The 26,540-nt window shown below is 53.1% G+C and overlaps 13 protein-coding genes across 13 annotated transcripts; 6 read left to right on the top strand and 7 right to left on the bottom strand.

The window, feature by feature from the left end:
- Positions 1-159: 159 nt before the first annotated feature.
- Positions 160-2,142, bottom strand: PG998_011515 (uncharacterized protein; the record flags this gene model as incomplete). Its single annotated transcript, XM_066878331.1, has 4 exons — positions 160-717; positions 788-913; positions 981-1,484; positions 1,657-2,142. The coding sequence occupies 4 exons, from the start codon at positions 2,140-2,142 to the stop codon at positions 160-162; spliced, it is 1,674 nt and encodes a 557-aa protein (XP_066727385.1).
- A 438-nt stretch (positions 2,143-2,580) lies between these two features.
- On the bottom strand, positions 2,581-3,728 carry PG998_011516 (uncharacterized protein; the record flags this gene model as incomplete). Its single annotated transcript, XM_066878332.1, has 2 exons — positions 2,581-2,916; positions 2,997-3,728. 2 exons carry the CDS (start codon positions 3,726-3,728, stop codon positions 2,581-2,583), a joined length of 1,068 nt encoding a protein of 355 aa, XP_066727386.1.
- Positions 3,729-4,259: 531 nt separating this feature from the next.
- On the top strand, positions 4,260-5,561 carry PG998_011517 (uncharacterized protein; the record flags this gene model as incomplete). The annotated part of the gene is made up of 1 exon (XM_066878333.1): positions 4,260-5,561. The coding sequence occupies one exon, from the start codon at positions 4,260-4,262 to the stop codon at positions 5,559-5,561; it is 1,302 nt and encodes a 433-aa protein (XP_066727387.1).
- An 8-nt stretch (positions 5,562-5,569) lies between these two features.
- On the top strand, positions 5,570-6,076 carry PG998_011518 (uncharacterized protein; the record flags this gene model as incomplete). Its single annotated transcript, XM_066878334.1, has 1 exon — positions 5,570-6,076. One exon carries the CDS (start codon positions 5,570-5,572, stop codon positions 6,074-6,076), a length of 507 nt encoding a protein of 168 aa, XP_066727388.1.
- Positions 6,077-7,994: 1,918 nt separating this feature from the next.
- PG998_011519 (arabinan endo-1 5-alpha-L-arabinosidase) lies at positions 7,995-8,963 on the top strand (the record flags this gene model as incomplete). The annotated part of the gene is made up of 1 exon (XM_066878335.1): positions 7,995-8,963. One exon carries the CDS (start codon positions 7,995-7,997, stop codon positions 8,961-8,963), a length of 969 nt encoding a protein of 322 aa, XP_066727389.1.
- Positions 8,964-9,279: 316 nt separating this feature from the next.
- PG998_011520 (uncharacterized protein) lies at positions 9,280-11,975 on the bottom strand (the record flags this gene model as incomplete). The annotated part of the gene is made up of 5 exons (XM_066878336.1): positions 9,280-10,297; positions 10,372-10,478; positions 10,538-10,696; positions 10,967-11,282; positions 11,347-11,975. The coding sequence occupies 5 exons, from the start codon at positions 11,973-11,975 to the stop codon at positions 9,280-9,282; spliced, it is 2,229 nt and encodes a 742-aa protein (XP_066727390.1).
- Positions 11,976-13,412: 1,437 nt separating this feature from the next.
- On the top strand, positions 13,413-14,773 carry PG998_011521 (uncharacterized protein; the record flags this gene model as incomplete). The annotated part of the gene is made up of 3 exons (XM_066878337.1): positions 13,413-13,937; positions 13,992-14,261; positions 14,384-14,773. 3 exons carry the CDS (start codon positions 13,413-13,415, stop codon positions 14,771-14,773), a joined length of 1,185 nt encoding a protein of 394 aa, XP_066727391.1.
- Positions 14,774-15,255: 482 nt separating this feature from the next.
- Positions 15,256-16,873, top strand: PG998_011522 (uncharacterized protein; the record flags this gene model as incomplete). The annotated part of the gene is made up of 5 exons (XM_066878338.1): positions 15,256-15,585; positions 15,647-15,691; positions 15,758-16,165; positions 16,251-16,326; positions 16,446-16,873. The coding sequence occupies 5 exons, from the start codon at positions 15,256-15,258 to the stop codon at positions 16,871-16,873; spliced, it is 1,287 nt and encodes a 428-aa protein (XP_066727392.1).
- A 955-nt stretch (positions 16,874-17,828) lies between these two features.
- PG998_011523 (uncharacterized protein) lies at positions 17,829-18,099 on the top strand (the record flags this gene model as incomplete). The annotated part of the gene is made up of 2 exons (XM_066878339.1): positions 17,829-17,990; positions 18,016-18,099. 2 exons carry the CDS (start codon positions 17,829-17,831, stop codon positions 18,097-18,099), a joined length of 246 nt encoding a protein of 81 aa, XP_066727393.1.
- Positions 18,100-19,306: 1,207 nt separating this feature from the next.
- PG998_011524 (WD repeat-containing protein) lies at positions 19,307-20,092 on the bottom strand (the record flags this gene model as incomplete). Its single annotated transcript, XM_066878340.1, has 1 exon — positions 19,307-20,092. One exon carries the CDS (start codon positions 20,090-20,092, stop codon positions 19,307-19,309), a length of 786 nt encoding a protein of 261 aa, XP_066727394.1.
- A 278-nt stretch (positions 20,093-20,370) lies between these two features.
- PG998_011525 (uncharacterized protein) lies at positions 20,371-22,337 on the bottom strand (the record flags this gene model as incomplete). Its single annotated transcript, XM_066878341.1, has 3 exons — positions 20,371-20,388; positions 20,468-21,618; positions 21,911-22,337. 3 exons carry the CDS (start codon positions 22,335-22,337, stop codon positions 20,371-20,373), a joined length of 1,596 nt encoding a protein of 531 aa, XP_066727395.1.
- A 179-nt stretch (positions 22,338-22,516) lies between these two features.
- PG998_011526 (phospholipase- patatin family protein) lies at positions 22,517-22,780 on the bottom strand (the record flags this gene model as incomplete). The annotated part of the gene is made up of 1 exon (XM_066878342.1): positions 22,517-22,780. The coding sequence occupies one exon, from the start codon at positions 22,778-22,780 to the stop codon at positions 22,517-22,519; it is 264 nt and encodes an 87-aa protein (XP_066727396.1).
- Positions 22,781-23,776: 996 nt separating this feature from the next.
- PG998_011527 (uncharacterized protein) lies at positions 23,777-25,287 on the bottom strand (the record flags this gene model as incomplete). The annotated part of the gene is made up of 2 exons (XM_066878343.1): positions 23,777-24,786; positions 24,858-25,287. 2 exons carry the CDS (start codon positions 25,285-25,287, stop codon positions 23,777-23,779), a joined length of 1,440 nt encoding a protein of 479 aa, XP_066727397.1.
- Positions 25,288-26,540: the final 1,253 nt, after the last annotated feature.

Raw genomic sequence — 26,540 nt, forward strand, 5'->3', positions numbered from 1 at the left:
ACGAAACCAAGTATGGAGCCATACTAAAGCCGAATCAGGGCAATATTTCGTTTTCACTACATACAGGCACTCGGTACAAGAGTCAGGACGCGACTGGATTTATATACTAATTAAAGCTATTGTAGATCTATTTCCGGTAGCCAATGACAGTCCTCCACATTAGGTAAGCCCCAAAGCCGCCGTGGCCATCATGGCCAATGCTTTCTGCTCCGGCGCCAGGTGCAGACGGACCGACGCCCACTTGGCCAGGAGCGCGCCCACGACGCCGGTCCAAGCGACGAGGAAGCCGGACTCGTACCAGCGCTTGGCGAGGCCGTCGCGCTTGGCCAGCTCGGCGCCGGAGCGCATGGTGGTACCCCACGTGTCGGCCGTGAGCGTGAGCAGGCCCCAGGCGTGCACCGCGGGCTGCGGCACGTTGTAGAAGAGCATACCCGGGATCATCCACAGCAGCGCCGCGACCGCCGACCGCGACGAGCATGACCCCTCCGGGCTGCGCAGCGCGCTGTACAGCGCCTTGCCCAGGATGTGCAGCCCGAAGTCGCCCATGTTGAACGAGAGCAGCTGCCGGTCCAGCAACAGGTACGCGAAGCACTGCGCGAAGATGGTCAGGAGCGTCAGCTCCCGTCGCAGGGCGGAGAAGAACAGGAAAGGGTGCGACACCATGTAGACTTTGAGGGGAAGTAGCGTTTCTATGTGCTGAGCCCTCGCCCACCGAACCTGTGATGGATGTCAGTATCAATGGACAACTAACATAATAAGCGGTATGCGAGCTTCACAGTAGACGTACCTGCTGCTGGACCCACCTCACCAACGTGGTAGGATTCTCTGTTTCAGTCATGATATCGCCGGCGTAGATGATCCGCCAACCTCGACTCAGTAGCAATGTAGTCAAATGCCGATCTTCGTTTACAATCTGTTCCTCATTCCGTCAGTATCAACTCCAGGAGCATTGTTATTTTCTGGTGAGGGGAAACGCTCACCATTCGCTTGCCAAGGACCTTCTGGTTATACCAAGACACCAGGATGGGTCGAATGGCAGAAAGACGGAACGCCGCGCTCGGCCCGCTCTGGCAGTCGCTCACGCCCACCGACGCCGGCAGAGCATGCGTGAGATACTGGTCGCACCAGTACACGGAAGCCGACAGCTTCGCCACCAGGCTTTCGTCAGCGTTGTGTATCACCATGCCGGAGCTGGCGCCGCCGGCGCCCGGGTCGGCCGCCATGGTGGCAATGGTGCCCTCGACCGAGTCGGTTCGCACCAGTGAGTCCGAATCGGACGTCCAGACGAAGCGAACACCCAGGTGCTCAGCCACCACCATGGCGAAGACCAGGCTCGTGAACATAATGCCCTTCTTGTGCAGGTGCCGCTGGTGCACGAGTAGGTGCTTGAGAGAGCCGCCTTCCTGGAGATGTTTTTCGAGGTGCTGGCGCGCAATGTCCATGCATCTGCTCATGGCAATTTCTCTGATGTCGTCCTCGTCGAGCTGGACGTGACCCCACTTCTTCCGTTCGGCGAATTCTCTCTCTCATATACAGCTGTGGCGACCTCTCCTAGAGGCTCGTCAATGTGCAGGATGCAGGACTGGTCCGGGTAGGCCTATATATCAGGTGTGTCAGTGTAGGCCCCCTTCTTCCATTCGACTAGGGCATCCGTACCTGTTGAAAAACATCAATCATCTCCTTGTCGTCCGGCTCGTCACCGTCAATTCCGACAATCATGAATGCCCAGCCACTTGCAGACTTGTAACTCTCCAAGCACCGTCGCCACAGGCCTGGGTCTTCACGCCAGCCCACGATCATAGCAATGGCATCGCAGTTGGGGCCGGTAGCCTCAGGCGTGGCAAGTCCTATGGTGGCCTCTTGGTCCCCTGCATCGAGAAGAAGCTCTTGGCGCTCCTTGGAGCTGTTCTCCTCGCGCTCGATGAGGGCTATCCGACGACCCTCATTGGTGAAACGGCAGTACTCGGCGAAGAGTATGCTGATCAGCAGATCGACCGTAGCCGGATGGCTAGTATGGGTACCGGCAGCACGGTAGAGCGGAAAGATGCACAAGCATCCAATCAGGTTAAGCACCTGCCGGAGCAGGGTGACCTTTGGGTGGCCCGTCCAAAGAGACGTCTGGTGCGCGTTTTGCTGATGCATTGGAGATGCAGTGATAGCAAAGGCTAATGTTTATTGGTCAAAGGCTAAGATGCGGCTTGAGAAACAGAGTGATATGACTTAGGGGCGAGGAAAGAAGTACCAGTACTAATAGCATGGCCCTGAACGAGCGACATAATCATGCTTGCTTGCCATCAAATTACCCCGACGTTACCATACTTACACTATTATCCACAACAGCATCATCGCTAAACGAAACAATGGGGAAATTCTCTATTGTGGGATAGGCCAGGCAGATTCCGACTGATCCACCGTGAATGGCCGGGATCTTAAAAGTACGAACCCCGTACATTCCCATCGACTGACTAGAATCCTGTGCAGAACCCGGCCCCGCCGCTTACGCTAGTGAAACCCAAGCCCAGGAGGATTTCTATAGAATATTATTATATCGGTGTGTAGTTTAGTAAGATAATGCGGTGCTCAGAATGTTTCATCTTGTGCGTCTATCAATCCCTGCTTAATACCCTCCTTGACAATGGGCCAAGTCGCTAGGGCGTAATTGCTGTCCCTATCCAAGATGTACGGCACGTTCACACCATGGTAGCCGGTGGGATTATCCACCGAGTTGAAAATCTTATGCAGAAAGATGGTGTCACTGAAATTGTACACCCACTCCTTCCGCTTCACCGCCGTCTGAGCCTCCCAGAGCTCGTCGGGGCCAACCGTCCCATTGCCCCGGTCGGTCACTGTCCTGTTAGCGGGCAGCTCCGGAACAGGATCGCCCACGTGGCGGCCCAGTAGCTGGTTGACGCTCTCCTGCTCCCACGAGAAGGGCGCAAAAGCCTTGTGGTCCATGATGAGCACCTCGCCAGGCGCAGCGGCGAGCGCCCCGCGACGCGCGTGAGAAGTGTCACGCTGTGGGTGATCCAGCCGCCGTCGAAGACGCGGCGGGCCTCGCGGTCGAAGATGCGCAGCACGGCGGACTGCGGCGTGGCTAGCAGGATGCCGTTGTTGATGAAGGCGTCGAACTGGCGGCCCACGACGGCCTGGAAGCCGGCCCCCAGCAGCGGCGCCAGCGGCCGCAGCGTCACCACGTCCCAGTCCAGGTAGACGCCGCCGTGGCGCCGCAGCTGCTCCAAGCGAACGAAGTCGGAGCGGTGCTCGACGCGGAGGATGGCGTGGCCGTTGGCCTCGGTGGGCGCCGTCACGCGGCTCAGACGCAGCGCGGGGAACGCGGCGAGCACCTTCTTGGTCCACGAGGAGCCGTGCTGCGTGGCGTTGGCGACCTCGTCGTCGCTGAAGTCGTGGTGGATGTAGATGGTGGTGGGCTGGACGTATAAAGAGGCGGCGTAGAGGGCCAGAAACGCTTCGAAGGAAAAGTGGAGCTGCGATGTCTGGTCTTGTTTGAGCTGCACAAAATGGACGATGGGAGGGATGGCCGTCCCCCGTACTCCTCCTTGTCGTATAGGTTCCCCCAAAGGAGACAGGCACTGTTGAGCGTTATGGACCGGTGACGACGTGAAACTCAATGCTGGATGGAACGAGATGATCAAAGTGGCGAGTGAGCCAAGTGCAAAACCGCACAGTAGCGGGATCGCGAACGGGCCGATGCCGTGAACCTTTTTCATATTGTTAAACATCCCATCGAGAAAGTTACTTCGACTTGGAGGAATGCGATGACATTGATCAATTTGGAGTATCAATTAAGGGTGCACATGCATGTAGACTTTGATCAAAGCGTAGTGTAGAGTCTGATTCGTGCAGCACCAACCAAGCCCGGTACATCGTCTTGAATTCGCAAAAGGGGTGTCCCCTGATTCCTTCTATTCTCTGCAGGGGGGCTTCTAGAAACGAACGATATTGTCTTCGCCCACAATCATGTCGGACTGACTCGAACGCATGAGACCGATAAGCGCGCGTGTCAGGGAATACCCAAGGATCGGCAAATTACTGTAGCGGCGAGAGAAAACGTCGATCATCACACCGTCCTAGTCACGAACTTTATATGCCACCCCTGACACGACCCCTGGCATAACCCCTGCAGCCGCCTCGTATGCTTCAGCCTTCAATTGCCGGTGCAGTTGCATCTGCGTGTTGTTAGATGCCATTAATGCCCGTGAATCTGATTCTGACATTGGCTGGACACTCAATTGCCTACCATGAACTTGAAGAGACGACATATTCTTGGCGTCGCTGGTACTGCCCTACTCCTTTTGCTCAGCCTCAAATCTCTGGGTAGACGAGGATCAGATACAGAGTCCGATTGGCTGCCTACGTCATTCGCTTCATCCGAGCTCGGGAAATTTTCCAAGAATGGCGATGACCGGACGACGGCATCCTCTCTTGCACTCCCGGCCGAGTACAGTGCCGCCAGGTTACTGAATCTCTCGGAGCCCTTGTCGGACTTCTGCCGCGAAAGGTTCGGCACCGAGTTCCTGGAGAAATTCAGTCGGTGCAGGGCTAGTTATTGTTCAGAGGACTCGGTGTCGGATCTCACATGCTTCCATACCGCCAACCCGGCGTCAGCCATCCAGGGATCGAAAGACTCGTTTTGTTTATTACGCGACGGGGTGTCCTTCGATATCAACCAAAAGAAGTTTACCGCCGGCTGCAAGCTCCGGGACCCCTCGCAGCAAGGCGAAACAGCATGTGCAATCCCGTACAGAGATATTACCTCGTACGGGTATCTTACAGGACCAAAATTCATTCTAAATGAGTGGTTGGATTTGAGGAAAACGGTACATCCCGGAAGTGCGAAAGAGACTGCGAGGCGTAGCGTTTCGCAAAATGACAACTTGGTTGTATTGTTAAAACGAGAAGTGGACGGTAATATCTGGCATTGTATCAATGAGATCATGGCTCTGATGACCACCTTTGACGTGCTACGAATTACACCGCAGCAAAACACTTCGACTGCTGTACTATCCTATCCCGAGGGGAAACCAAAAACCGAAATCATTATACTCGACGACCTTCCGGACGGGAATTACTTCGACCTCTTCCAGATGTTTTCGGGGTCCAAGCCCAAGCGGCTGAGCGAGTGGGTTGCGAGCAAGAGCTTCGATGCCTCGACAGATTCTATAATACCATCCATCGGCAACGTCATCGTGCCCTTTGCCGGATCGGCCAACTCCCTGTGGAGCGACTGGAAGCCCATAGACTGCGCCGACAACACCATGTTGCGCGTCTTCGTGCAGCGCATCTTCGACTTCTACGGCATCCCGCGCACGCGCAAGCAGCCTTCCACCCCACCGCGCCGCCTCCGGGTCAACTTCATCGTGCGCAAGGGCTCGCGCCAGCTCATGGGTCTGGACACGTACCTCGCGGCCGCAGTCCGGGCCCAGTTCGGCACCAAGGCAGATATCCGCCTCATCGATTTCGAGGGCATGCCGTTCCGCGACCAGGTCGCGCGCGCGCGCGCGACACCGATATTCTCGTGGGCATGCACGGCGCGGGGCTGACGCACACCATGTTCATGGAGGAGGGGCGGGGCGCTTTGGTAGAGATCCAGCCGGACCGGCTATGCCACTGGGGCTTTCGCAACGTCGCCAAGATGACAGGCCATGCGTACTTCGTCGCTGGCGCCAGCAAGATCGTGGGGAACTGCTACCACCACCCCGTGTCGCCCGAGGAGGGACAGCAGTTCGGTAACGGTGCAAGCGCAGAAGTGGCGGCGGTCGAGGTTCTCCCCGACGATGGCAAGGGCGCGGCGTACGATCCGTCGCGGTGCTACGTCCATACAACCGATGCCACGGCGTGGTCGCTGGGGTGCTCAGATCCCAAAGTCACGGGCGGGGATCGCTCGTTCTGGATATGCCAGAATCGCGACGCGAATGATGCGTGGTACAAGACGTGCAAGAAGAAGGAAGCGGCCGACATCTGGTGGATGACGAGATACATCATGGAGCAGGATCGGTTTGTAAAACTGGTTGGGGACGCAATAGAAACTGTCTATCAACAGGAGCAATCCCGCTAGGTGCTTCTTGAGATCATACACAACTGATTTTAGAACTGTTTGGTAGTCAAGCAATACTAATCAATGCTGAGCTCATGTAACTGATGGTTTTGGTATACTCAAAACGCTTGAATCTTTTAGAGGGAACTGGTGCATTGAGAGTAATGAAGTTGCCGACGACGGACTATTTGGTTTTTGAACTATGCTATATATACGTCTAGGCTACTGAACTACCGATTTGTATCTTGATGTCAACTATAGAGAAAACGCGAGAGCAATCTATCTTATTTATTGCGGCTATAGCTACGATCTACTGATGTATCTCTTTCGTGACGTGGCTATCATTCTTTGTACGTTCTGTACTTTCGGTTCGATGTCGAACTGTCAGCCTAACAGACGCAGCCATGTCTGCTATGAAGCAAGCCCGCCTTGTCTAAGCTGCTCGCAGTTGCCTTTAACCTCGTAGTCACTGTTATATTCTGATGCAGCGCGCGAGAGAGTAACATCAGTAATGAGCAAGATATCCTATAACCTACGCTCAATTTCTGGATGGGCTGTCATCTTCATAATCCTAAACCACGCCGTGATTTAAGCTAACGTTACTTACCAGCCTGTAGCGACGTATTAAGCTGTTAATCTTGCTTCTTTTACTCCTTGTTTCTCACGGTTCGATATTAAACTGGTAACTCAAGAGAATCGAAAGGTTATAAAATATCTAATTCCTAGAATGTGCGCTTGCGTATAAGAAGCCATGATACCCAATGGTTTCATCGAGCTGTGCTAACGTCTAATCTCAAACCTATTGACCAGCAGCTTTAGGTGAAGAGTATTATCTGGCCTATTGTATGTAGGTGACGGTCTCTGCGACTGTGTCATAGATCGGTGTTGCTTGTTCAACAAGAGCCGAGGCTTCGTGCAGGTCTTGGCGACGTGTAGCGCCGGTTATTATCGATACCTTGACGCGATATTGATCAGTCGTCCTACCTAAGCACAAGAATATCTGGTACTGGTTACAAAAACTGCCAAGAAGACGCAGATATCGAAGAGTGAGGACCGACCAATGCCTAGCATGCTGAAAAGCAAGACAGGGGCAAGGGGCCAGATCCACCAGCGGTCCGCCCCGAAATGATATTCCCGATTGAATTTTGACAAGTGCGCTCCGAACAATGTTGGCTCCTTTATCATGGTGTTTCGAATCGCACCGTCACAGCCGAGTGCCATGCCATTTGATAACAGCACGACCAGGCTCTTGGGTTGTCGGCATCGGATCTGACCAACGGCTGCCCATAGCGCGGCTCCCACGTGCGGATCACAGTGGGGGGCTGCTCGTCTGAAACGACCAGGGCAGTGGTGCCGTTCCAAGGGCCGTTGGAGGGATCGGGATCGCTACAGGGGCCGAATCCCTCGCACCTCGCGCAAGATTGCCTTTTGAGGCTTGGAGGTCCCATCAGCCAGCAGTGCAGACGCATTGTGCATTGCACAGGCTGATCATGCCTTTTCCTGAGTATACCAAGGAGAAATGCCAATTGCACCTACCAGATCGGGCGACCAAGTGCGCTCACGTGGTGGACAATATGAAGGGAGTCCCTCTCGTGTTGTCCTGATACAAGCCATACGGAGCCTTCCCGCCGAAAGCGACCCATGGTTTTCGAGAATGGGTGAGAATGGGTGGACGGAGGCTAGTGCGAACCGTCGCCATTGGTGGATTGCGCTTTTCCCCGGCAAAGCACCAAGCCCCTTGCAGCTAAATCCCCGAGATTGTCGATAATGCCGAAACCTTCACGGACCATACTGCCAGCCTTGGGTTACAACGAGCCCACGACAGGCATCTTCTATAAGAACATGGCCGTGATCGTCATCATCGTGGGCTTCTTTTCTTGACGATCACCGCAATCGCATACATTCGTTTTACCACACCACCGCCACCACCACCACCATCATGTTCTTCCTGCGCTCCGTCGTCTGGAGCGTGCTCGCTGGCGCCGCCGCCGCCTACCCTCCCCTGCTGGAGAGCCGCCAGAACGTCGGCCCCGGCCCGGTGAACGGCGACACCTTCTGGCACGACCCGACCGTGGTCAAGAAGCCCGACGGCACCTACCTGGCCGCCTTCACGGCCGACAACGTCGGGCTCAAGACGTCGACCGACCGCACCAACTGGCGCGATGCGGGGGCCGCCTTCCCCAACGGCGCGCCCTGGACCACGCCCTACACCAAGGGCGACCGCAACCTCTGGGCGCCCGACCTGTCCTTCCACAACAACCAGTACTACATGTACTACTCGGCCTCGAGCTTCGGCACCACCAAGTCGGCCATCTTCCTCGCCACCAGCCCCACGGGCGCGTCGGGCTCCTGGACCGACCGCGGCGTCGTCGTCGAGTCCAACGCCAACAGTGACTTCAACGCCATCGACCCCAACCTGCTCGTAGACGCCCAGGGCCGCTGGTGGCTGTCGTTCGGGTCGTTCTGGTCGGGCATCAAGATGATCGCCATCGACCCGGCCACGGGCAAGAAGGCGGGCGGCAACAACCCGCTGCTCGCGCTGGCGGCGCGGCCCCAGAACGGCGGCGCCGTCGAGGCCCCCTTCATCTTCCGCCACGACAACTTCTACTACCTCTGGGTCTCGTTCGACAAGTGCTGCCAGGGCGCCAAGAGCACCTACCGCATCATGGTCGGCCGCTCCACCAGCCCCACCGGGCCCTTCGTCGACAAGGCCGGCGTCAACATGATGCAGGGCGGCGGCACCCAGATGATGTCGAGCCACGGCTCCATCCACGGGCCCGGCCACAACGCCGTCTTCACCGACAATGATGCCGACGTGCTGGCCTACCACTACTACAACAACGCCGGCACGGCCCAAATCGGTCTCAACCTCATCCGCTACGACAACGGGTGGCCTGTCATCTACTAGTTGTTTAGTGGCCATTCAAAAGGCTTTAATGCCCATGGTTTTATCCATTTTTACAATTGTATATATTCAATATCCACAGTATATAAGATGTTCATAAAAGTCTAAATTCATGTGAACTGGTTTTTTTGAGAACGTTATTAAATGCAACATGAGTATTGCCTCGACTATTTTCTCAGAAAGGCGAACTAAACGCGGGATTATGCTCCTTTTGGTGACCTTTCCCATTTGATGGCCGCGTTCTTGCAGGGCTGAGGCTCTTAGGCCAGAGAGTGCCCCCTTCCCCATACCATACTGCTTGAGTGGTTTCAATACCAGCTCAGGGAATTCTCGATGAGTATTTTGCCGATCCTGTTGTTCTGCTCTCGTCTCTCACCTCCCTCATCATATCACACTTCCAACAGTATAGCTGAGATGCAGAGTCGAATGAGTCCGGAGATCCCGTACGGGTGCTTCGCAGTGACGGCGTATAGCTATAGAAAACATCTTCGTCGCTATCTCTTTCTTCTTCTCGACCGTCACTACTGTGCCCGTCTATCCGGTTCCCAACGATAGAAGACTTCAAATCCTCCCACCAGGTTTCGTCGCAGGCATATAGAAGGTACACCTCTCGACTGCAAATATGGCACAAAGTATCTGGCATTTGCCGTGGCTCAAATACGGCATTGAACAGTTTCAAGAGCGTTTCCGCCGTCCAGCCGCGATCGCGTAAGGGACCGGATTGTATCTCCTTCTCTGTAAAAGCAACAAGATCAAGACTGGAGTCCCGAAGGAATTCACGCCAGCGATCGAAGAAAACAGACCGCCGCATTGCCATTGATGTGGGCGTATCGCGAATAGGCCTCCCCAACGTGTCAGCGCCGTAGCCGCTTGTGGTGCCTACACAATGGAGGTTTGCGCCTCTTCTAGTCAGGATCTGGAATGAGCCCAGTACTATAGTTGGGAAGTTCTCAGCAATCTTGGCGTGGATGACTGTGAAGCCACCAGGAGACAAGGTGAGATTGACCGCCTCCGGTCGCATATCCAAGATTCGGGAGCAAAGATTCGCATCTTCGACGCAAAAGAGCAGCATCCAGTACAAGGTCTCCAAGGGGCAAAACTCGCTTATATCTTCCTGGAATAAATCGAAAAGCCAGATGGCTACCTCCCAGTTGCTTCCGAACCCGGAAGAAGGCCGTGAACGCTCGAGGATCACCAAAATTAGCTTCCAGGCTTGACTGCTATCGTATGAAAAATCTAAATCGGTATCCTTCATCAACAGTCGGAGTAGATCTATTCGACACTTGGGGTTTACTGCATCTCCTTTAGTGAATGTACTGGCGGCCACGAGTGGAGAGCTATCATCATTCAGTATCGTCTTATAATCATCGAATAGTATCAGTACTATTCAATGTTAAATGACAATACTTACCATATTTCGTAGTTCCCTAGCGGAAAATCATAAGTCAGCGCGTTGACGTCGGCTCCGGCATCGATAAGCAAGCGGCTGATCTCATCATCGCACGCATAAGAGGCAAACTATCACAATTATTAGAAGTCACTCTCGTCGTATGCAGAGAAAAGCTGCTGTATCTCACGTGTAGAGGTGTCCAGCCAATGGAATTCGTATCCAGTGCGGACGCTTGGCCCGAGGTAAGCATTGTTCGCACCGCCGGCAAGTTTCCGCTCCTGCAGAACTCGAAGATCGCCACGCTATCTGGCACTGCCCGAAATGTCCGCAACGTATTCTTCCATCCCTGTATGGATGTAGAGGCAGTCATGTCCAGTCCAGAGCTAGTTATATGCCATCTCAACATCCAAGAAGGTGGATGATAGCGTAGTGATGTTTGATATTCATATTCGGGCGTCTCCTTCCAGTCGGGGGATACGAGTCGCACTTTGCGTGAGTGTAATTGAAAACTTCCGATCATCGTGCGTGTAACAGACATGTGTGTGTCTTCAACGACGCTCTTCGTCTTCAAACCCCCATCGACATTCTTTTCTTCGTCATCCACCGTTCGACTTACCACCTCAACTGTAGGATGCAGGGCACTTGCCGGTGATAAAGACAATGCTTGGTTATGATCCTGGTTCTTGATATATGAGGTCAGTTTGCTAAGCGCCTCTTCTAGTCCGGCCTCATAGCCTGCCTGAAATATCGGGTTCGACATTGTTCTGGTGACTTGGTGAACTTCGTCATGAATCTCGGCTGTATGCCGATCGGCGTTTGCCGAATTGCCTACTGTCGTCGTCACCGTGACGGTCTGTGAATCAGTAGACAGATTCGAGAGCCCATTCGCCAGCACATGAAGGACCTGTTCTTGAAACTTGTATTGCAACCGTCTAGAATCAATTTTAGTTACTGTCATTCTGAGTAGGGAATGATCACAAATAGTCTTTCACTTACTCGGCTAGGTCCTGGCGAACAAGTGCCAATGTCAATTTCGTCTCCCCCAGAGAAAGGCGAAACTTGTTCAGCTTCTCTGCTTGAAACGCGGCCTTGAATGTCTTCCATGTTTTGACAACAGAAGAGCGACGATCACCCCCGCGGGCCGATCGAGATGATGGCAACGACGAATTGGGAGTACACCCAACTTGCAGGCTGAACTCGACGAACCGATCAACCTTGTACTTGCAGCTGTCCAAAGCCGTCCTCAGCAAGGGGTCGACCTGTCGCAGGTTCGAAGCTGTCTGTGTCATCCTTTCCAGCACCGCACCCAGTAGCTGCAACTCCCGGACAGTGTCACCAATGTCCTGGGGCGCGTCCTGCATCGCCCCCCAGAAGTCGGTGATAGTTTTGATGCCAGTCAAAATTTGACCAGCAAGCCCGACAACTGCGATTACGCTGGCACCTGCCGAAAGGCCATCCATGTTCTCGTGCAGAAGCGCTTTGCGGGCAGATACTTGTCGGGAAATCTGTTGCGATGAGAGAGGGAAGGCATTTGCAACATTGGTAAGGCTGGGGCGCTGAGGAGTGACCCGGGCTGCAAGGATATCTTCCCCTCGACATCCTGGTCCATGGCGAGTGGCTTGCATCGTACTCAAATTTAAGTAGATCCTCATAGAAGCAGGCTTTCAGCCGCCTGCTCAAATACTATATGTGAGTTGCAGGAAAAGAAAATTCTGAGGTGCCTTTTTTCCCCTTATGCTTCATTTAAAACCTCAATGGTTTCGCTTCTTTTTCTAGTTCTCCAACAGATCTTTTTCTCCTTGTATTCATTATTTGCCCCGAAAACAATCGCTATCTTGCCCCTTGTATCTACGTATCTCGCGTAATCACCACGTCGAGAGCCTGCAACATTTACTGGAGGAATCATACGAGTGGCGTAGGTCGACCGCCACCATTGGATATTAATCACTCAATCCTTTATGCAGAGTGATGTAGCCGGGTGTGGAAGGTAGTGGAATCGATCGGCACATTCACTCCAAATTCTGTGTAACGATAGGAGGGGGAAGTCTTGCGGGGCTGGTGGCGGATTGCCTGCTTGCAGACTTATCACGATATGTTGGCGCCCGGGGCTAGTACATCGATCAAACCCCGGAGTGGGCGGAGGGAGAGACGTCGCCCGGGTCCTCTAGAACTCGTGGCGCTGCACAGCGCCATTCGGGCGCTTCATTATTGCGGAGCACCTCGCTTTGGCGATCAGAGTGCAGCGAGTCGATCCATCTAGCTTGGATAAGGAGTCAATATGGAGACTATATTGGAAACTGAAAAGCCAGTCGCATTTCATATCAATGGCTCAATGGTGAGTATACACTGAAGGGGAAAGAAGTTCCGGTAACAAGTCCCATGTCTCACGTTAATATAGAGAAGATTACCGAAGCTAAGTAATCGTTGAGGTGTAAAGCGTGCTTTGATGGCTTAAATATGTGTGGCTTTATCCTCTCGAAATTTCCGTCCACACCATATCACAATCAGGCTGGATTGGACAAAGCGAAACAACCAGAGCCAGCTCTGCAGAGAAAACGCCGAGAGCCAGACTATCGAAAACACCTGTAAGACAGGTGGTAAGCCCGCTCAGTAAGCCGCTTAAACCCCGAACCATTGAGGGCCTGCAATTGTACGACCCTCGATCGGATAAGTCCATATCAGTCAGCAACTTGCATAGAAAGCTGAAAATCTCCTTTGCGAGTGTTCTTGGCGTGCTCATCTCTTCAGTTTCTGTTCAATTTCCAGAGAGGAATACAATGCCCAGCCAGTTGGTTCCGTTACCTACAGATGTAGTACCGATGTGTCAGCTTACTCACTTTAGTGACGCCCCTCGCCCGATGGCACCTGATGTGGGCTAAAGAGTAGTATTCGCCCAAACAATTATCGTGATCAACGCATTTATAAATATCACATATCCCATCCGAGAACTAGTAGAGATCCAGATCCCAAGGCAATAAAGCAGCAACAACATCAGCCCTGCGCGAACAGAGAGCTTTCAATATAATTACTCTTAGCCAAGCCGGATATTCAAAGGTATCATGATGTTAGCTGCAATACCATCCCTGCTCTTAGCAGCCTTGGCCAGCGGGGCCATCATACCCCCTACCAAAGACGCCACAGTTGAGGCGCGGTGGAAGCCCGGCAATGTTCCCATCCGCGGGGTCAACCTGGGCTCCCAGTTCATCATCGAGCCGTGGATGGCCAAAGACGAATGGCGAGGCATGGGCTGCGTTGACAATAACAACAACATGCTTGCCGACGAGTGGTCCTGCGTCCAGAAGCTTGGTCAGGCCCAAGCCAACAAGGCATGGAAGAAGCACTGGGAGACCTGGATCACGCAGGCCGACATCCAACGAATCCACGACTACAAGCTGAACACGATCCGGATCCCCGTCGGGTTCTGGATCCGGGAGGATCTGGTCCAGGCGGGCGAGTTCTATCCCCGCGGCGGCCTGTCGTACCTCGATCGCATCGTCGGGTGGGCCAGCGACCTGGGCCTCCAGATCATCATCGATCTTCACGGCGCACCCGGCTCGCAGAGCTATAACCAAGCCTTCACTGGTCTTGTAAGTATCGTCCATGTGGCATAATGGAATTCTGGGGCTGACTTACAAAAACAGCAAACCCACAACCCCGCCTTCTACACACAGAATAACTTTGAAAGAACGTACAAGTTTCTCGAATGGATGGCGGAACGTATTCATACCAAGAACGAATACCGCAACGTTTATGCGTTGCAGGTCCTCAATGAACCTGTCAGGAGCGGGGAGAACGCTGATCAGGCGGGTAATATGGTTTGGAACTTCTACCCCGAGGCTTGGCGACGTATCCGGGCTCGCGAAGCCCAGCTGGGAACATCATCTCAGAATCTTCTGCACATAATCTTCATGGTACGTACCAATACCCAGCTGCTGCTGGGGTGTCTGTCTACCCCCATTCACATGCATAGCTCCCCCTGCAGCGGCCAGCCAGCCACAAGCTCCGCCAAATTCACTAACACGGCGAACACCAGGGCGCCTCCTGGGGCTCCGGCGACCCCGCGTCGAACCTCCCGGGCGACCGCACGTTCCTGGGAATCGACGACCACAAGTACTACAAGTGGGACGACAGCTTCCGCAGCGCGTCCAAGCAGCAGTACCTGGACGCGGCGTGCCGGGACGACCACGGCACGAGCCGCGACACTATCGTGGGCGAGTGGTCGCTGGGGGTGCACACGGACCTGCAGGCGCAGCCCGGGTGGGCGCCGGCCGGCGCGACGGCGGCTGGGTCTTCTGGTCCTGGAAGTGCAACTGGCTCTGGGACTCGGGCACCGACGACTGGCGCTGGTGCTACGACTCGGCCGTGGCTAACGGGGTCATCCCCTAACGACGCTACGGTGGCCACGTCCATCTCGCCGTGCTAAGTTAGGTGATGCTCCCTGGATCCTTACATCCGGGTAGGCGGCGACTATTCTCAGGGCAGCGTACAGCTCGCTTCATGTTGTGATTTCCAGTGATAGAAACAACGATTCCGATAGGGAGGATTCCCGTTAGTATAGTGGAACTAGATCCACCTAGGCTGAACTGGTTGTCGATAATCTGCCAGGGGGAAGTCGGCTTTAGGCAATGTTGAGGCTAGCGCCCGGTGCTAATCAGGGCCAATATTGCTTGGCCACCACTTACAAGGATGTCCAAGAGCTGAAAGACTCCAGCTTAATCTTCTAGGTCGTGATAGCCTCAAAATGGGCGACTAAGGGTAAATGAGATATGGCGCCGTCCAGACTGATGTTGGAAGTGACTACATATATCAAATCCGTCTGGCTATGATTTTACTCGCTTTCCCTCCGTTCTGCGGTTCTTTGCGGTCCTTAATACATAATATCTAACCCCCAGTCACTCTTTCAAGATGTACAAGATCCTCGCTGTCGCTCCTTTCTTGCTCCTGGGCGCCCAGGCCAAGCCCTGCCTGACATGCACTCCCGACTCGTGTCTGCTTGTGGCCCGTCAGACTGGCGTCCCCGGCTTGAACGCCAAGTCAGACTGCTCGGCTTTCATGCGCACGACAGTCACGCCCTCGACGAGCTACTTCACGGCCTCGGTCACCGCGATTCAGACCTTCGATGTCACCGATGTTATTACCACGAGCGCCTTTGATACGGCGACGCAGATCGACACTACGAGCGTCAGCACCTCGGAGACTAGCTTTGCTACTATCAGCAGCGTTCTGGCCACCCAGGTATGATTCGATCGCATGCGATTCGTACCGAGAAGAGTTGTACTAATTCAAACCTGATCAGACCGACAACTTCGCCGTCACTGTCACCAAGACCGAAACCTCGACGGTATGTAGCTGTTTCATATTGTGTTGGTCTTTCAAAACTTCAGTCACTGACGATGCAAAAATGTAGACCACCTCCACCCAAACCAACACGTTCTTTGCCACCATCACCGGAGCGCCTGTGCCCGGCAAGCGCAGTGTTCCCCTTCAAGTCAAGGACCTCATGCGCCCGCAGTTCGCCGGTGTCCGCAGACTGGTGCAGCCCGACGGCTCCATCCCGGCCTACGCCACCGAAGCCTGCAAGGACGAGAAGTCCTATTCCAGTGCCTGCCGATGCGCCGGCGTCAAAGTCACCACCATCACTGCACCCGTCCCCAGCGCCACCGTGACTGTCACCGGCAGCGCGTCGGTTACGCAGACGTCGCAGTCCAGCGTCACCTTGAGCTTGACCACGACGGCCACCCAGACTCAGACCAAGATCATCACCGAGGTTATCACCCAGACGGTCACGGTTCCTCTGACCTCCACTATCAGCCAGGTAAGTGTTATGAGTAGTGGTGAAGGGATTTCGTAGTTTATCTCTCCTCGTGAGCCGAGGTAGACTGACCGTGACTGTGACACAGACCAGCACCTCAACGGCAACTGAGACAACCACCACTGGAGTCACTGAGACAACCGCTACCACCGCCACTAGCATTCGTAAGAACCCAACTTCCTTCTAACCTCCCCTCGACTGCTGCGGACACATTGGAAAACGCGTAGCCGCATCATGAACAGAACACCCGACTGACCTTTGGGATTACCTTCCCACCTCACAGTGGCCCCCGCCCCCACCGCCGGCCTCCTGCGCGTCAAGGGCTCGCAGTTCGACGGGCAGTACCTCCACGTGATCGACAACATCACCGGGCAGAACCGAATGGTGGGTTTCGGCGCGCGCTCGGCGGCGAACCCGCTCACCATTGACGCGAGCGGCCACCTCGCCGTCACGGGCGACGGCGGCCTGGCCAATACCGACAACATGCCGCGCGCCGTCCTCTACTTCAACTCGGCCGGCGACATCGCCAGCCACCACTACGCCTACCTGACCTGCACCGCCGCCGCCGGCACCAACGTCGTCGGCTGCATCCACTCCGGCGGCGGCCCCGCTGTCTTCACCACCTGCAACGACAACGAGAACACGGTCGTCATCTCTAACCAGGTGGATCCCGGCTGCGCTCAGTTCGAATACGTCATTGAGAAGCCGTAGATGGTTTCCGGCTCAGATTGCGCGCCGCACAAGGGTTAATTTGGAGCTCGTTGAGCCATTCAGTGTCTCCTTTGGCAATTACGCACCACTTCCCTATGACAAGCTGACTCAGGAACGCACACCTACTCATTACTTTATAACAGTACTCCCGTAATATATTGAAACTAGTACAAAGCAATCTGTGACGGCCAGACGTCTGGTTCCAACTGACTATTTGAGAGAGTGTAATAATAACCAGGTGTCCGTGATTTACCTCCTTTTATGCTACCTTTAACTTGCTGATTGATCACAACTACTACTGTCGTGGGCTCTTGACCAGTGCATGGTACTGTTATCTGAGTCAGCGAGCCGGTAAATGGATATTTTAACAAACAATTTAACAATCGCCTTCCCAGAAAATCGCCGTTTGGTGATTTGAGTTCGGAAGGCAAGACATCCTCTAAGCTGCGCAGGCGTCAGGGCCCCCTCTTTGACTGGCAGGATCACGTAAGAGAGTGAGACAGACTGTGACATCTGATTAGCAGCATGAGTTGCTTTCTCATGTGTGATAGTGGCCTACGTGATGAATACACAGTTTGATTTGATTCGAATCTGACCTCCATCGCCATGTAACAAACTTTCCGCAATCAGGGGGACTGCCGAGTTTATATACTACCTTGAAAGTTAGAATCGCCCAACTCTTCCTATCCCCTATAACATACCTGCTGGAAGTAATAAATAAACACTCTCATTTCGCGATTATGAGAAGATTTCTCAAGGCCTAAATAAATTTACATCTCAGCCTGCAGCATCCAGCACCAATAAGTATCAGGAGCTAAGAAGCTGTTTCGAGACACACAGCTGGGATGTGATATCCCTTCTATGCGAAGCTCATTAGAAACCAACAACAAGAGGCAAATTCATCCAAGACAATTACAGCCACAAGATTTTCAACGATATCAGAAAAGTATCCAAAATGGACACGGCCTTCCCCGCCAACTTGGGTCATCCCAGCCACCCACATCCTAATACATCATTCATGGGATACATTGCATTGCTCGCCGTCTTACTCGCAGCTTCGATCCCCGTCGGCTTCATGCTACTCTTCATATCGCTCTATCTAGACGACTTGATCCAAGTACGGGAGCGCAGGCGGCTCTTAGAGGAAAGAGGGCCGCAACACACGCGACCGGGACAAAGGCAAGAACATGGCCATTGGCGAGAACTGGTCCCTGAACGCGATATAGAACAGAACCTCGTGGATGAAGGGAGCCCCCGGGTGAGAGATTGTCAGCATCACAGAGCGACGGAATCATCACATCTACTCCAACCTATCATCGAGTAATAGGATGCTTATGTTATTTATCTTATGAGAATTCCTAAATCTTATGAGGTGATTGTAAGATTTGCCAGTGAGAGTCCGTGTTTAGATCGTCGATTTTCAAGGTTCATATTCTGTCTCTGCTTCGAGTTCGATTTACACATAAAATCATGACTTGAGGATATGAAAAGAAAGAAATAACTGGAAGAAGCGCCAATTCTTCAAGCATTTGCCACACTAGGAACTCCCATATCCTGCAGCGTGAAATGACGCTTAACCGATTCAGATAACGTCGACATAGCGTTAGGATCGTCACACGACCAACTGCCAAATCACTGTCAGTGGGAATTTCCGAGTTAATAAGAAGGAATATGGGGGGTCCATTTCTTACAAGCGAAATACGCCGTCGTCCCCACCAGAAGCGAACGTATATCGGGAAAAAGGCTGCCAGGAAACCGAGTTGCACCGGATAGGCGCACCTTCAAGTTCGTGGCGCTCAGCGACCCCGAGGAGGCGCCCATTGTCCTTATCCCAAATCGTGATAGTCCCATCTGAAGGATCGGAAGTCAAATATCATTAGCATTGACATCTTGTTGGAGAAAACTCAGAAGGAAAGGGGCCGGCACGTTACCTTCATTGCCTCGCAGTATCATGGACCCTTTAAACCCGCCAAAAATACTTCTCAGCATGTACTCTGACCGAGCTTCCCCCTGCCATATCCCAGGCAGTTTCCGAATGGTTGATCCGTTCTTTGCATCTAGTATCCTCTGTGTGCCATCTGCTAAGCTGAGCAGCACGAAGCTGGAGTCGGTGCTGACACCGACAGAAGTGATTCGGTGATCGGTGTCGACCATGTATGTCATTTTCTCCTCTTTCGTTCGGAAAGCCCCAAGCTGGCATCTGTCACTGATCAAGTACAGCATTTCTCCATCGCTTGAAAGGGCCATAGACTCAACTCTTCTGAAAGTATCGTCCAATTCGGGGCAATAAGTGGTTTGGTCCCCAATGAGACTTCCTTTCAAGAGTCGTTTGGTTTTGTCCATCGAGGATATGAAGAAGTTCCGATCATCAAGCCAAACACAGTCTGTTACTACTTCTTCAAATCCCTCTATATCTAACAGCAAGCTTGCCGTCTAGGCCAAATACTCCTCAGTCAGCCATACCTGGTACAGCACAATGATATCTCGGGGCTTACTTACTACACTGTCGTATATCCGTGCATGCCTATCTTGCGAGCATGCGACGATCAGATGATCGTTGGGACTCCAGGCTGTGTTACCCACCCCCGCGTAGTTAATATGAGAAAGACGGACCTGGCTGTCGTTATTGTACGTTTCGATAATGAAAATGTCGCATGCGTTTCCACTGACAGCCAAACGGAGCCCGTCGTGTGAGAAGTTGACGGACCATACTTCTCCAAGCGGAGATCTCCATGACTCGGTCTCAGTGACTGCGAGGGAGCCCGCGTTGTTTCTAGCGTCTTTGGCATTGTGGCCTGGGTTTTGTGATGCGGACATCAACCGCTGCGCCATGGAGTCTTGTTTCTGATACAAGGCCCAATCCAGAGGCGTCCACCCATAATGGTCTTGCGGATCGATTTGCACTGTTTTGTTGCATGCCATGATCGTTTCGAAAAGCCAATCATCTTTAGCAGTAATTGCTATTACCAACAGTCCCCAGCCAAGCCGATTTTTGGTGTTGATGTCAACTTCGTCCACTGTTAGGAGGCGTTCCATGACCTTTCGAAGTCCAGGGCGAGCGTTTGAAAGACGGGCAAGCCTTAGGAGGAACGATTCGCCCGAGACGTCGACAGCATTGAAATCCACAGATACATGAGCCAACAGCCACTCCACTGTTTCCAGTATATGCTCATCCGTTATCTCAGCACGCGCCCACACAGATGGCTGAGTGATGTGCATTTTGAACTCCTCAATAGTTGTTATGTGATCTAAAGAGGCATTCGACCGTGGGATAAAGCATGATGGTTCCTCTAAGGAAAGGCCATGCAAAGCGAAATGATGTCCAGTATATCCTAAGCAGCCAGTGTCGCCAGAATCCAGAAAGAACTGCATCAGGCGGATATCGCCAGTATTCACAGCTTGAGTGAGTCCCCACACATGTAGTGAGATGTCTCGATCACTAAGAGCCAGGCTTATAGCATAGCTCTTGGAATGCAAATATGGTGTGATGAGCTTCATTAAATCTTGGAGCTGGTCTGTACTAGATTCCTCTAGTAGCCCTCTCGCGAAATTGGAGAGGTTAACGCAAGCCCCTAGAAGTAAAGGATATGGCACCAGACGTTCTAGTGGGTTGTCGTAATGGCCGAGGTAGGCGAGTGAGCTTTGAACCATAAACCATGCTGAATCGTGGTCAATCATTTGGAACTCAGGTCTTGTGACATCTCGTGATTTGAGGTATTGGCTGACGGAGAAGTGCGACAATATAACCATATTGTCTTGTGGGTCCTCATGGGGCTCATTGTGTTCTAATACTGTAATGAGCCCAGTAAGAATGGCAAGGATTTCTGAGGGATCTTCGAACCGGTACTCGGGGTCGAAGACAACTTGGTTTCCAGTACTTCGGCGGAAGGCTGCGATTTCTGCGAGCTGCTTGAGGGTCAGGGGCAATCGGGAGTAGCAAAGCCATCTGAGAACGGCTGATGCATCCTGGACATAGTCCTCGTCGATCGTGTCCAGCATTCGCTCGTAGGTTTGGTTCAGCCCCTTGGGTAAACGGGCCAATACCCGTCGAATATCCGGCTTTCGCGAGAATTTCTCCAGACTCTGGATCTGTAGGTCGGCCCAACGGAAGACTCCATCGGACTCAGCCGTAATCTGGGTAATGACCTCATTCTGGATACTCTTCGCCCATCTGCTGTAGGGAGCCCTGCACATTAAACCAACCAAGTGGGCGTGAATATCTTGATTCACGCTGTCGGTGTCGAAAGGGACAAAGCACTTCGGAACCTTCAACTCGGTCATCGCATTGACAATGCCATGCTCGGGTCGACTGGTGACGAGGATACGTAAGTCGCACTTGACTTCCGCTATTAGCCAAGAAAGGAACTCCAAGACCTCAATGCGATGATGTAACGAATCGCATTCGTCTAATGCGTCGACCACGATGAACCCACGCTCTTCCTCTTCCAAGATATCTTTGAGAACCATGTCAATATCCCCTTCCTTGGGCAAGAGCGACGGATGGTAGGTCTTATACAGGCGACGGAAACTGGATGGGAGATAGAAGAAGTCTTTTCTGGTTGTCTTGTTTGCGAGCCTCGAAAGAAGCTGTATTAGGATCGACGTTTTCAGTATCCGCAAACTCTGCACCGACTTGTTCTGGAAAGACAAGTAGAAATAGGCCAAAAGCCCACTCTTGTCTTCTCTGATAGTGCTCTCGAGTTTTTCAACGATGTTTGACGCCAAGACTGTCTTCCCAGAGCCAGCTATACGCCAGCATGTCAGCCGAGGAGTGACCACGAACAGAAGGGAACATGGGTGGCAACCTACATTTTGCATACAGCCATAACAGGCCCTGTTTCCAATTCAGGAATTCACCATTGGTGAACCATTGACCAGTCACAGCCTGCGTCCTATGTTTGAGCGCTTCTTCCTGTTGTTCTCTTGGGTCTCTGAAAGGTAGCCACCCAAGATACTTCTCCCTCTCAGATATGGGCACAAGACCTTAACTCGTTCAATCAGTCGATGTTGTGTATTTGAGAATGAAATTGAACTTACCTCCATTCGGTGGTAACAAGCTTGCGAGGCTTTCGATGCTTGATTGTACTTCTAGCAGTCCCAGGTATGCTTGTGTAGCTGCTTCAATGATTCCTATTTTGCCATGATCATCTAGACTGACGTCTTCAAGTCCTTTGTCAATATTGTATCGGAAATAGCGCCCGTTGATTCCTAAGTCGCCAAGTGATCTCAGAAAGCGCTGATGGGTTTTCTCCGTATCCGTGGAGATGACTTTCAGCGTCTTCAGAATACCGATCATGTCGTCGCCGAAGGCCTGTGGGTTCTTCAAACCCGTCCCGATGCTGATTATGGATTCGAGTCTGATCAAAGCGTCTGACCAGATGGATCTCGCTTCTTCAAGCGCCACCTCAACGGGGTTATTGAGTCCCGTCGCACCATCGACATAGTGGTGAGAGCCAATGGGCATAGGGTCGAAATAGGTTGCTGCTGCTGATGTTGCACGGGCCGCTTCCCATATGGTGCACCGAGAGGTCGGAAGTAACTCGTGGCTGTCCCCAACTTCGTAGGAGCGAAGGTGCACAGCCGTGTTGTTATCTGCTTGAAAAGTGCAAACAAACCTACGGTCCGGTCAGTCAAGGAACCTTTCTAAGCAGGTAGATAGTCTACTTGCACTTTGCACTTTGCATCATTGCTGAAGAGCGTTGCGTCCTCGTTATCCTCGAATTCGAGTGCAGCCTGTTTGAACTCTTCAACCAGGCGGTCCCCCTTGTACCGACCTTTGCCCTTCCACAGATCTTTTCCGCGGCCCAATACGTCGGCGGGAGATCTCTTGGCTTGGAACGCAGCGGCAGAGATCTTTTGATATTTGACAATGCATTCGTCGACATCCATCTGTAGCCTTCCCAGCATGATTGCAATCAGGCTAGGCCTTGATCAGCACGGATGACGGGGCTTCGTTACGGCTGCCGTGATACTCACCCTCCGGTGCTCGTACCGCCGATCAGATCAAAATACTCGCAAGGTCTCGGGGGTTGTCCTTGTTGATCCTCTTCATTAGATGTTTCAAGATGAGTAGAGACAAGAGGCCTCTGATCCCTCCGCCATCTGGTAGCAGTATGGTCAGTATGGCAAAGCCATGCGACAAGGGATACTTACCGAGCGAAAGAATCCTGAGGGGCCTTTCGGCATCGGGATCCATGGCGTGAAGCGAGATTCCTAGTTTATCTTTTCTTCTCAGTAGTTCTCTAGACTTTTGGTAAATCTCTGAGAGTTCTTGGAGATTCCTTGTCAGCTGAGGGGAGTCGACCTCTGCTTAAGCGAACCAGTAGCACACAATCTGTCTTAGTTCCCCGCCCATAAGGACATCCAACGTAGTACACGAAGTTGTAGTCCTACCTAGTAACCGGCCCTTCTAAAACGTGACCGCAGGGGCTGTGGATGAGGAGCACAAGGAGAAGCTTGGCTAATTTGCTCACTTTTACAATGGAAAATCGTGGCTGGCTATTGCGTGGCTTCCTTGAATAAGTCAGCTTTAGTCCCTTTGGTGTTTTCCCAAGCTAATCGTGGAGTTGGACACTCCCGGTATGCATGCCGACCTGGCGTTTACCATGGACGGCGAGCATACAGTATTGCTGGCCAAGGCTTGTACGCCCATGTTCATATACTATGCCGAGGCAACATCTGATCTGAGCAATGCTCCGATGCTAGGTGTTCAGTATCAAGTTTGTTGTAAATCTGAACCTAGGTGGGGCGATTCATCATGTCTTCAGTAGTAAGAAATTGCATTCGAAAATACGAGAAAAGGTCAACTGAATGTGACCAGATCCGCCCAGCATATCCAGATTGATGTATCATTGTACGCCTGACTCCTTATTCTTCGTGGGTATCCTTGAAGTATGCCGCTGTCTACACAGTCTCAATGTAGCGCTTGATCTCCCATTCCGTGACCGCCTCGTCCCACACCCGGATCTCGTGGCGTCTCGTGCCGCCGAAGTGCTCCACAAAGTCGTCCCCGAAAACCTCGCGTGCGATGCTGTCCTTGGACATGAACATGTCCGTCGCCTCCTTCAGGCTCTTCGCCAGGCGGATGCCCTGGTCGGCGCCGCCGCCGACGTCCTCGCCCTTGCCCAAGGGCGGGGTCGTCAGCTCCAGCTTCTTCTCAATGCCCCGCCATCCCAGGCCCATGAGCGCCGCCATGACGAAGTGCGGGTTTGCGTCGGCGCCCGGCACCCGAAGCTCGAACCGCGTGGCACCAGGCTTCGCCGTGGGGGGTGAGATCAGCCTAATGGAGGCGGCGCGGTGCTCAAGGCCCCATGATACCGTCACCGGTGCCCAGAAGTTCTCTACCAGGCGCTTGTACGAGTTGATGGTAGGCGCCAGCATAGGCATAATGTATGGTAGGCCCTCGATGAGGCCGGCCAGGAATTGCCGTCCCATGTCGCTCAGGTAGGCGGCATCTTCAAACGGCGCGTTCTCGTCCTTGGTCTCGCGGTAGAAGAGGTTCTTGCCCTCCTTGTCCACGATGGAGAAATGCACGTGACCACTGTTGCCAGGCAATCCGGATCTCGGTTTGGCCATAAAGCAGGGCGCAATGCCATACTTGGTCGCGACCGACTTCACAACGTACTTGAACATGCTGACGCGATCTGCCATCTCGCTGACCTGACCAAACTCCAGTGCGGCCTCAAACACGCCCGGTCCGCTCTCCGCATGCCATCCCTCAATATCACAGTTGAACTTGGCGCAAGTGTCGTAGATATCATAGTAGTAGTCTTGGTTGTGTACCGGTCGTGTGACACTGTATCCGAACATGCCTTCGGTGAGGGAGGGAAGGGCGTGGGCGGGGTTATTTTGAAGGAAAGCGGCTGGGCTTGTTTCGTTCGGGGGTAACTTGAATTGGAAAAACTCCAACTCGCCTGTAGTGATGAAGAAATCGTTAGCATATAGCATCGCACGTGGTGTAAAAGGATCAGGGGCGGCTACGAACCTCCGGCCATGCCATCCAAGCCCTTAGCCTTCAACTTTGCCAATTGAACTTTGAGAAGACCTCTGGGATCAGCGCATATGGGCTCCTTGGTGTCGGGGTCCAAGAAGTTGAGCAGGAAAAAGGGCACATTGTTCTCCCAAGGGATGCGTCGGAAGCTCTTGAGATCGACCTCGGCGAGAATATCGTGGTAGCCGTTTTCCTTGTTGCTGACCTTGAGCTCCTGGATGTAGAGCATATCATGCATATCCCAGCCGAAAATGACAGAGCAGAAGCCGAGACCGGACTTGGCGACAGACATGAACTTGGACTTGGAGACGATCTTGCCTCGGAGCTGGCCATCAACGTCGAGTCCGGCCAGCTTCACCTTGTTGTCATCTTTGAGCAGCTCCGACAGCGACTCTAACGTGACTTCTCCTTGCGGCGCAGACATAGTGGCAAATATTTGGAGGCGCGCTTCGAAAAAGGTGTTCTGGGGTTCGAGTAGAAGCTTTGATCAAGTCGAGATGTGAATGCGATCGTGCTAGAAGGGATGTCGCATCAATACCGATAGAAGGGAGACCGGAGAAAGAGTGGCTTTTTGGCAGCGAGCAACAAAGTCTTTCAAGGTATGGTGTATGCGAGGATTACGAATGACAAAACAATCGCCAAAGGAAGCCAATTGTGAAGGAATAATGCCCCGAAAGAGGGTGGGAGGCAGTTCCGGGGAACCAGGTTAGCTCGCAGTGTAGCGGTTCAGCCCGCCAGCCTCCAAGTCTGAATGATGACGTGGGGCAGCACCATCGTGATAAGCCAGGCTACCCCGTAGGACGGAGGGCCTGGCTTTATCGCCAAGGCAGGAATCCTGGTCGACCTCCCGCACTTCCCTGCGCTTACCGCTTGTTGCTTGTCGCGTGGCCATTCCCAAACGGCCATAGACTGCGATCAGCAGACGGACTATAAAAACAAACATCCATGATGCTATCGACAGATGAAGATCTCGAAATGTCGTAAAGGGTTCTACTCAACCTTGAGACGAACAGTTGAAACAAAATGCAGCCGAGACGACAGCTGCCAGAGACGATAAGACACTAAAGGCAGCCTAACCTTATCCAGCTGTTGGGGCTTGAGGGGCCTGAGGGGCCTGAGGAGGGGCAGCAAGTCAGGTCCTGGGGCATGGCGGGGTCCAAACATCGTCATTGCCAACTGACTCGGACGAGTCCTTCAAACAGTATTGGGATGTGCAAATCTATCGTGTACCCAGACTTGCTAAATCAACCGACTCCAACAATGGGCAGCTAGATTGGAGATATGAGGTGGCTTTGGGGGGATATAGCTTATCTATTACCTAACTCCTGCAAAGGGGCCGCGAGTCAAGCTGTCGCAACCCCGGTAAGTGCAGTATAATGCCTACTTCGGTCCAAGACTAGAGCGTGCGTGTGATGTGTGCTGTTCCGAGACCCCGGGATCGCCCAAGGCCTGTCGGTGTCTGCATAACAAGCTTTCAGGGGACTGCCTACGCGAGCTGCAATCGAGATAGCACGATAGTTGACATGAGAGAGATGACCGCAACCGTCTCACTGGCCGACAACCGACTCGACTAGCACCACTTCCAAGATAAGGACGGCACGTTATCAGGGACGATCCAATATTGTCTCCGCTCTTTCTGGATTTCCGGTGTCACGGAAAGCTGCCACCCCGCCAAAC

Source organism: Apiospora kogelbergensis (assembly GCF_038363985.1).
Source record: "Apiospora kogelbergensis strain CBS 113332 chromosome Unknown utg000007l_segment0_segment0, whole genome shotgun sequence".
NCBI classification, from domain to species: Eukaryota; Fungi; Ascomycota; class Sordariomycetes; order Amphisphaeriales; family Apiosporaceae; genus Apiospora; species Apiospora kogelbergensis.